The sequence below is a fragment of the Chenopodium quinoa genome, unplaced genomic scaffold, assembly GCF_001683475.1.
Source record: "Chenopodium quinoa cultivar QQ74 unplaced genomic scaffold, ASM168347v1, whole genome shotgun sequence".
Classification (NCBI taxonomy): Eukaryota; Viridiplantae; Streptophyta; class Magnoliopsida; order Caryophyllales; family Amaranthaceae; genus Chenopodium; species Chenopodium quinoa.
In genome coordinates, this window is record NW_018743919.1 from 1,724,276 (window position 1) to 1,734,671 (window position 10,396).

The 10,396-nt window shown below is 31.9% G+C and overlaps 1 protein-coding gene across 1 annotated transcript; it reads right to left on the reverse strand.

The window, feature by feature from the left end:
- Positions 1 to 824: 824 nt before the first annotated feature.
- LOC110687309 (cysteine-rich receptor-like protein kinase 15) lies at positions 825 to 5,905 on the reverse strand. Its single transcript, XM_021863942.1, has 9 exons — positions 5,744 to 5,905; positions 4,902 to 5,595; positions 3,720 to 3,859; positions 3,393 to 3,521; positions 2,507 to 2,637; positions 2,170 to 2,380; positions 1,833 to 2,070; positions 1,514 to 1,664; positions 825 to 1,373 (listed from the first exon to the last, which is right to left on the reverse strand). Exons 1-9 carry the CDS (start codon positions 5,865 to 5,867, stop codon positions 1,065 to 1,067), a joined length of 2,127 nt encoding a protein of 708 aa, XP_021719634.1. The 5' UTR covers positions 5,868 to 5,905; the 3' UTR covers positions 825 to 1,064.
- Positions 5,906 to 10,396: the final 4,491 nt, after the last annotated feature.

Consider the following 10,396-nt stretch of genomic DNA (forward strand, 5'->3'; position numbering starts at 1 on the left):
TATAAATTCAGTCCCTTAAAAAATAAGCTTATGAACCATCAAAATGTACAAATATAAACATTTGTTGGTAAAATTTAATACCTGAATATAGCTGAATCATCGCGACAACGGTAAGTACAAGCAAAATCGAAGCATAGTTGGCCATATAAAATTGTTGAATTAGATGAAATTGAAAGCTGTGTTTATTAAGTAGATTTCACAAGCATATAAACGAATCACATATAATAGTAAACCGTATTTCAGAAGTTGTTAGTTGTGAAAGATGTCCGATACATTTGGGTCACCGACTATGACCGTCGGCTTAATGATCTGGGTCATACTTTTCTTAAGTCAACAATGTAGGGGTTATTATTTATTCATTGATCCTAAATATATAATATTGATTAATTAATTGCTAGAATTGAAAAGGAATGATGGGAATTTGGGCTGGTGCTTTGTAACATAAACTTAAACTACGACGTACAATATTATTTTGACCTCTTCTAGAGGAATTTAGTCAATTACATTACGTTTGTCGATCAAGAATAAAAATAGTTTTTGTATTTTAAGATGTAATTCCTCCATTTTTTTATGCCAACGGTAAGAATTTTACTATATTCACATATATTTTTTATCATCTTTTGTGATTTATATATTAGAATAAACCTAACATACATATTCATATAAAGTTTTGTTAGACTCATAAACCATGTTTTGTTTACTTTAATTTCACTTATAGAATACACCTAATATATACTTTTTGAATATTAATTTTTATAATTTTTTTATCACAGTATAAATATAGATATTAATGATATAAAATTTGCATTGACAAATGTGAAAACCACTACTTTGCAATTACAGAATAAAAAAATAATGAGAAATACATTATCTATTCCCTTATCATTTGGACTATAACATTTCCTCGGTACCATGATGTAGTACATTTACACGATTTTTAAGACATGCCTTTACTATCACTAGTCCGTATCATTAATTACATGATACCAAAAATTATAAAATGTTGATATTCTTTCTCTCGTATTAGTGCAATGTAAGGAAAAAAAATGAAAGAACAAAGCAGGCTAGTTGCGAGGATACAATTCTGTAATCGATGTAGTACCTGTGTATACATCTTGAAAATTATATTGCATCTCATTATCTTCTACATTATTATCAGTACCAAAGAAATGGGGTGGTTTCGGCACTGGAAGACTAAGTGCTTGTCCATTAAGGGCAGCAACAATAGAGGCCATTCTTGGCCTTACGACAGCTTCTTCTTGAATGCATAAAAGACCAATATGGATGCATTTAGTTACTTCGTCGATTGGAAAGCTGTCCAATGTTGTATCTACCAAATCTAATGTCTTCTCCTCATTCCACAACCTCCATGCCTGTTCGGCAAGTGATCGAAAGGTTAATTAATGATCTTTCAAAAAATTGTTATTTTATACGGGTCGATCATAAATCATCATTAATTATTAAGTATGTGAAGATAGTGTACATGAATTATGTGATAAATTAAAGTACTTACACGGTGTAGTAATGCTTCTTCAAGCTGCAATCGTCCAAAAAATCTATTTCTTTGACCGCTCACAATCTCAAGAACTAAGACTCCAAAACTAAAAACATCCGACTTTACTGAGTAATGTCCTGTTATTGCATATTCAGGAGCCATATAACCACTGCATATCACAATGATAAATAGAGCTAATGATTAAAAATCGATATACAGTGGAATTTATCATGAATACTAGCATGCTTAAATCTAGGTATAATTTATCAACCAGGATTACAACAAAGGTGGCAATTAACTAAATAATCAGTAAAATAGTTGAGTATAGAGAACTTACTATGTTCCAACGATCCTTTTAGTGTCACCTTGAGTTTGATCGACACCAAATAGTTTAGCGAGGCCAAAATCCGATATCTTTGGGTTCATATCATCATCTAGTAATACGTTACTTGATTTTAGGTCTCGATGAATGATCTTAAGTGGGGAGTCTTCATGAAGATATAATAGCCCTTTAGCAATACCAATTATAATCTTGAACCTTGTTTGCCAATCCAAAGATACGTTCTTTGTTTGATCTGCATACAATACAAATATGTACACAAATTATTAATGAGGTTCTGATGCACAAGTGAATTTCGTTTTGTTTAATTTATGACTTCAATATTTGTAATTACCAAACAAAAATCTGTCCAAACTAGAATTTGGGAGAAACTCATAGACAAGTATCTTTTCTTCCAATGCTACACAAAATCCCAAGAGCTTGACCAAGTTCTTGTGTCGAAGTTTTGCAACTACATCAACTTCAGTTTTAAACTCTACAACTCCTTGTCCCGAGTTTTTGGATAGCCTTTTGACAGCAATTTCCTGCCCATTCTCAATTTTTCCCTAAAATCAAAACCCCAATGCAGCTAGTTACATATATTCGTCTTTCTTTCTTTGGGCCACTAGATAAATAATAATTCGAGAAATTGCTAATTTTATTGAATGAAAAGTGATTTTTCTTCATATTACCTTGTAAACTTCACCAAATCCTCCTTCTCCGAGTTTGTTTTCTGCTGCGAAATTGTTTGTTGCAATTCGAATTGTATTTAGGTCATATTGCAAAGAGTCCACTACAACCTTTTTTATCTCAGACACCTCCGCTGTTATACATTTAGATAAAAAATATATAGTAATAAGGAAATTTTATGGAAAATTACCTTATAAAAAACATTTTTTGTGAAAAAACTACCTTATAAAACAAAAATTTTGCAAAAAAAACTGTTAAAGCATAAAATATTGTAAAGAGGTACATATTGTCGGATTCCAAGAGTTTGACTATTTTCGAGCGTCGACATTTTTTTTTTTTTGCCCTTTTTACTTATTTTTTTCCTCCGTTAATAATGGCCCCAAAGACATCCTTCCTAACTCGCTACCTTCTATTCTCACTCTTCCGATTCAAATAATAGCAAATTTCTCTTCTTAATCCTTTAAAACAATTCCTTAGCTTCTTTCTATCTCCTTCTTTATTATGGCTTGGTCTTCTTCAAGGACATAGGAGAGAACGAAAATTTGGGGTTTAGTGAGTAGTTTATGAAGTAATGAGAAGAATAACATGATGAGAGCTCCGAGAAAGATATAATTTTGGGTGAAAATGAAGGGGAAGTAGAAGAAAAAAGGCAATAAACAAAAAGTCAATGCGGGAAAATAGTCAAACTTTCCGGAATCTGGCTATAGCTATCTTTTTACGATATTTTATGATTAATCGGTAGTTTATTACAATTTTTTTTTTAATAAAGTAGTTTTTCACAAAAACCGATAAGTTAGTTTCCCGCAAAATTACTTTATAATGATAATCAAGCATTTCCAAAATAAAACAAAGAAATGGTTTCAAAGGGAATATAAGTCTTTTACTTACAACTAGTAGTTGTTTTGATGACTTTCCTCTTGAATATACAAGTCCAAATTCCATACAACAACAAAATTGATAATGCGATCGATATTGATAAGGCAATCAATAGAATAGTACGCTTCCTCTTAGAAACACCTGCATGTTTGTTGCATTTATTGTTAATTTTTTCATCATTGATTGTATGCAAACTTTGAGGATTGATTGTTTTGGAGTTTGTATAGCTCTTTCACAATAGCCTTTTTGTTAGGACACCCAATAGAATAGTAAACTTCCTCTCAAAATAAGGGACGGGGGAGTACTAAAAAGTACAGGAAAGTAAAAATTTTAACTTACTTTTCAAACGAGGCTTCGTGGTATTCCTTGGAAATATATTTGTAGGGGAAGAATTTGTTGTAGGTGTTTTTGGCGTTGGCAGTGATGATGGTGATACCGATGGCGAGGATGATGGTGATTGTAATGGTTGAGATACCGCACTGGACATATTAAGGAAAGTTAATTCACAAATTAGTAATTGATGTACATGAATAATCAGTGAGTACTCTGATGAGTTTATCAATTACAATAACAAAATACGAAGTAAATTAATATAGTGTGAAGCTATAAAACACCTTAAGACTATGTGAAAGAACCACTTTCTACAATTCTAAGCCTAAATCCCAACATCAATAGCCAGACAGAATCCATGATTATTGGTCACATTGGAAGTGAGACTACTTAATAATATTTTAGCTTTTGAAAGATTTTGTGTATTGCATTTGTATTAGTTATAAGTACATACTCTACTAAAAGCGCCTGTCAAAAGAAAATTGTGGACAAATATGAGAGGGGATGAGCCTGGCCATCAATGAATTCATGGATAATACAACGCTTTTTCTATGCGGCTAACTACACTGTGTGGCTGCTCATTAAACAACAGAGTAACCCTTATTTTACTGACAGAATAACCCCTTATTATTATATTTATTGTGTTATCCTTAAATAAGAAGTAATCCCTACCGCACTTGCATGGTAATTTCTGTTTGATAATGCTACAAATATTTGTTAGTTATTTGTTTCCTATTTTCTAGTATATGGTGTTAGTGGGTCCCTTTGTTTTTTAATTAGTCAAAAGCATGTTTCATGTACTTGAGGAGTATTAGGTGTTAGTGGGTTCACTACACACAATAATGTATCTCACGTTCCTATTTTACAGGTAGTAGTTAGTTATTTTGGAGTACTATTTAAGGCCTTGTAAACAGCTTTGTTTAATGCAATTTTTCTTAATTTGCTTTCTTCTAATTTACCTTTTGCAAACTTTAGTCTTTATATCCAACAATTTCTATATGATTACTAATTAAGTAACACATATAACTCTAATAAAATAATCACTATAACACTAACTGAGTTATCCCATGGTGAGTCAGTGAGTGGCTAGCCATATGTAAAAGTTAATGCTATAATCGATTATTCCAAATTTGAAAATAAAATGGGCAAATAATTATAAAAAAAAATGGAGGCCGGGAAAGTTGAATGCACCTTGCAAGGGTTAGTGACGGGCAGAAGGTAATTTCATACGATGTCTGATCACCGGGACAGTCAAAGGTAGATGTTTGATCATCCAAAGTATAACTGTAAGCGCGTGGGCAAGCCTTCTTGAATATTAGCGACCCAAGTGAGAAGCTATTACTTCGACAGTCGTTCGCATTCGTACAGCAAGACTCGTTCGTATGAAATACATCACACGGACTTCTACACCCAATTACAGTTTGATTGGTGGTCACCTTTAATTCGTCAGGACATCCGTGGTCGTAGTTGAACACACAACCTGTCACGGCGCAGCGGCTTTTGATGCCACCTTTTGAAGAGGGAGCCATCGCCACCGGGAGGTTGTAGCCGTCAACAACGCTAATATCGTAAAAGTCATAGTTATTAATCTGGTTAGTAGCAAACTCGACCAAAGTTACTGGGGATGTGTAAGGCCTTCCCTGGCAATCCATCTTGCCAGTGCCGCAATCACCTGTTAGGCATGAGAAGTTTCCTGTCAAGCTATTGGTTGTGCAATGGGTTCGCCCCCAAAGCCTACCCGTCGAACTTATATTAATGATTATGACCCTAGTAGAACCATTGGTCAGGGAAAATCCATCATTCAAGCTAGCCCCGTTGGTGCTTTGTATGACCGGCCACACAATGTAGCCGCAGTTGTTTGCTATTGTAAATGTAGCTGCTTCACCTAATTAATATTCATCCCCGATTAGAAAAGAAAACACAGTCATGGATAATGCACCTAGAGAACATTTTAAAATTAACATTTGCATTTTATATGAAGTACTAAAAACATGCTTCTATAAAAAAGTAAAAAAAATAAAAAAAAAAAGTACCTAGAAATAGGTGCATCTGCACTGCAAGGGCGACAACAGAGAAGATTATAACATAATTGGCCATGTCAAAATTTTTGATTAAAAAAATTCTCGAGTGATAATTTACACAAGTATGTAAATTCATTTGGGTTGCCAATTCATACCGTCGGTTTAATTACCGTGTAATACTTTTCTTTAATTTTGGAAACAAGGTTACAAATTGTTTGGAAATTTCGTGGATGTTATACTTGTCTTTGGTCAACATGTTTATTGAAGGAATTCGGTCAACATCTTTGGTATCGTATAATATGGTCCGATCCATTATTTTCCATTGTCAATATTTGGCCAAATAATCAAATTTAGTGACTGAAAACTAAGAGTGTTGAACTGAAGTCCATCTAAATAGTACTCCTAATAAATGTGACTGCTTATCTCAAAATAAATAAATGCTTCCTATTATTATTTTTCATTTTTGCATTACTTTGATTAGTATATACAAACATACAAGAGACACAATTTTAATCATTAATAAAAAAAATAACTTTAAAAATTTTAAATTAAAAAAGTTGACAATCATGTGACCAATCAAAAAAAAAAAAAAAAAACAAAAAACAAAAAAGTTTAAGTATCTAAATAGTATACAAATCTAAGTGATGGATTAAAAAAAAACGAATGAAATAAATGTTTAATTATAACTTATTCCCTTTATTTATTGAATTCCTCCTACTCATTAATACTCGTAGCTCCTAACACAGTGGTAATACCTAGGAGTAAGGGAAAGGGATTTGCTCATGATGAGACATGAACCTCGAACCCCGAGGATGCAAGGCAACCCCTGGCCTAGGCCATTGAACCATAAGGTCTTCTTCATAGTCACCATTTTTTTAGGTCCTTCAATATTATTGATAATTTTCAAATTGGCTCGCCCACACTGGCAGACCTACGTTGGAGCAAGGGGTAGCACGTGTTACCCCTCAGAAAAAAAAGAAAAAAAAAAAAAAAAAAAAAACCCTTTAAAAATGCTACAGAAATGTTTTTATACAATTATTATACCTTGCATAGGTACTTAAAGTAGTCAGCGATTCTCCGGTGGTATAGGGGTTGTAAAGATATTTTTGCATGCGTGCAGGTCAGGGGATCGAATCCTCATGGGCTCATGGCAACAAATATAATTTTTTAATTATTTTTTTTAATATGAAAGCTTCGTACATACTACATAGTATTCATTTTCACATTTTTATTAAGAGGAAAACTAGCTTTCCGATCTAGAATACTCCCTCCATTCATAGAGTTCTTGCCATTTTCATGCATAGCTTGTTTTCCAATGCTTGTATTTGACCATTAATTTACTTAGTTTTATATTTGTAACAATAATGTATAAGTATAATCTATTGGTCAAAGTTTTATATGATAAGTGTTGAACATAGGGAATACTTTTTAATTTGATTGTAGTATATTGAAAACTAGAATATAAACCATATTATTTGTAAAATAAATTTTAAAAAAATAAATGTTTAGAAATGGTTGATTATTACTCTCTTCATTTTGAATAATTCAGCATGACTGGCATATATATCAACAAAGAACATTTAACAATTTGAAACTATCAACAAATACAAAATATAAAATTTGATATTGGCCTGGGAAAGTGTACATTAATACTATTATAACAAGTATTCACGCAACTATATTTAATTGTTGGATAAAGCACCAATATTAGTCAATGTGGCTTTTTTTTCCAAATCAATGTATATATGAACAGTGCTTTTTTGGTACAACACGTTGCACCATGCGGCACGCTGCCAAGTCAGCATAAATAACGGGATTAACGCGCGCATAACGGGATTTATATACATGCGCATTTCTTTCCCAAAAAAACAATTGAAACCAATAAAAAGCTCCAGCACGAATCTCTAAACCCTAAAAACCCAGAAAATACATTTTTAAGCGACGATCAATTCGAGAAAACAACCACCAAAATTTTAACTTGGTTTTTTTCAATCTAATATCGATCAACTTTTTTTCCCAGAAACTTCAACTCGATTAATTCGACCTAATATCGATCGATTTTTTCCTAGAAATTTCAACTCAATTAATATGACAGAAAAATCACAAAACTTACCAGATCCACAAGAATCAATGGGGATCAAAGAAATAGGAGATTCATTGATGAATCTGGAAATCGACATAAATGAAGAATTTGATGTAGAAGACGAAAACAAATGCAGAGAAATCGAAGTATCTAATGTCAGTAATGAATTCCAAGGTAAATAAAGTAACCCCTATAAGTAATCAAACTTGAAATTTTTAATAAACTAAAAAGTAACCCCTGGTTATAGTAACCCAAGTAACCCTTATTTTTAAATAACCTATTATAACTTAAGTAACCCATGATTATATAACATGTAACCCTTGTATACTTTAATAAGTAATATAAGTAACCCATGTACATATATTGTAATGATAACCCAAGTTACCTTTATTTTTAAGTAACCTCTTATAACTTAAGTAACCTCTTATTTTAATACTTTAATAAGTAACTCAAGTAACCCCTGTATATATATTGTAATAAGTAACCCAAGTAACCCTTTATTTTTAAGTAACCACTTACAACATAAGTAACCCCTGATGTTAAAAATTCTTACAACTTAAGTAACTTGTTATTTTAGAGTAACCTCTTATAACTTAAGTAACCCCTTATAATTATGACTAAAGTTTAATCTAAGTAACCCTTTATAACTTAAGTACACCTTATAATTATGACTAAAGTTTAACCTTAAGTAACCCCTTATAATTATTATGACTAAAGTTTAACCTTAAGTAACCCCTTATAACTTAAGTAACCCCTTATAACTAAAGTAACCCATTGTGTATTGTAACAAATACATACTACGAACTTTAATTTTTTTTTTTTTTTTGGCTGAAATAAATACAACTATTACAGAAACAAGTCACAGTACATTGACAGAAGAAAGTGGAGTTCAAGATGAACTTCAACAAAAGAATATTGCTAAATTTGCAAGAAGTCTAGTAGGGTTTACAACAACAACTTTGAATGAAATTTATGATCAATATAAGCTTCATGCTACAGTTATAGGATTTAGTTTAAGAAACTCAACAACAAGGTACTCACAAGAGAAAGACAGAAAACTTATAGGAAAAGATATTGTTTGTTCTAAAGAAGGATTCAGGTGTGCACCAAAAGTTATAAAAACACCACATCCATCAAATGAAAAGAAAAATAAAACACCAATTACGTATTACCAGAACTGGCTGCAAAGCATTCATTAGAGCAAAAATAAATAAAGATGGAATGTTTCAAGTAGAAGAGCATGTTATGGCACATAACCACGAGTTGAGAAGAAGTGTATAACAACATCTACGCAGATTAGAGAGAAAAATAACAAAGGACAAAGCTAAAGTCATTGATATAATGGCAGAGAGTGGATTAGGAACAACAAGAGCATTCAGATTATTAAGTAATGAAGTAGGTGGGCAAGAGAATGTTGGACACACTATGACTAACCACTACAATTACATTTCAAGAAAGAAAATGAAAGAAATTCAAGGAGGTGATGCACAAGATGTGATAGAAGGATTATAAAAAAGGCAAACTAAAGATGGAGATTTGTTTTTCAGGTAAACCCCCCTATAAGTAACCCTGAGTGATAACTTAAGTGACCATTTTTTTTAAGTAACCCCTGTTTATTAACAAGTAACTCCTATTCTTTTTTAGATTTAAGTTAGGAGGAGGTGAAAACCAAAACAAACTTAATGTTATTTTTTAGAGGGACTCTGAAATGAAGGAAGATTTTCAAATTTATGGAGATGTTGTAATATTTGACACCACATATATGACAAACAAATATAACCTTATTTGTGCCCCTATTGTTGGTGTCAACAATCATTGGCAGACTGTTATGTTTGGTTGTGCTTTTATTGCTGATGAGAAAATCGAGACATTTGAGTGGCTGTTATCCACATTCAAGAAATCAATGGGTTGAAGTGAACCTGCCTCTATATTCACTGATCAAGACATGGCTATGTCTAAAGCAATTGAAAAGGTAACCTCAAAACATGTATTATAACTAACGTACCTTTAAAACTTAAGTAACCCCTTACATTTTATTACAACTTAAGTAACCCCTTACCTTTTGTAACAACTTAAGTAACCCATGAATATGTCACAACTTAAGTAACCTCTATATTAATACTTTGCAGGTATTTCCTCTATCAAGACACAGATTATGTAATTGGCATTTAAAAAATGATGTATCAAGGTTTGGAGCCTTAAAAAGGGATACATCATTCAAAGATGCCTTCAACAAATGCCTTTCTGGTTGTGTCACTGAAGAAGAATTTCAGGTAACCCCTAAAAACTTATGTATCCCTTATTTTAATTAATCCTTTATAAATTAGCAGATTTTAAGTAACCCCTAAAAACTTAAGTAACCCCTTAATTCTTAAGTAATCCATTATAATTAAGTAACTCCTTATTTAAAATTTGTGTTAATAATTATGTGTTTATAACTGAGTCATGTGTTATGTTAAATTAAGAAAAAATATTAGATTTTAAGTAACCCCTAAAGATTTAAGTAACCCCTTAATTCTTAGGAAACCCCTTAACTTTTAATTACTATCAGATTTTAAGTAACCCCTAAAAACTTAAATAAC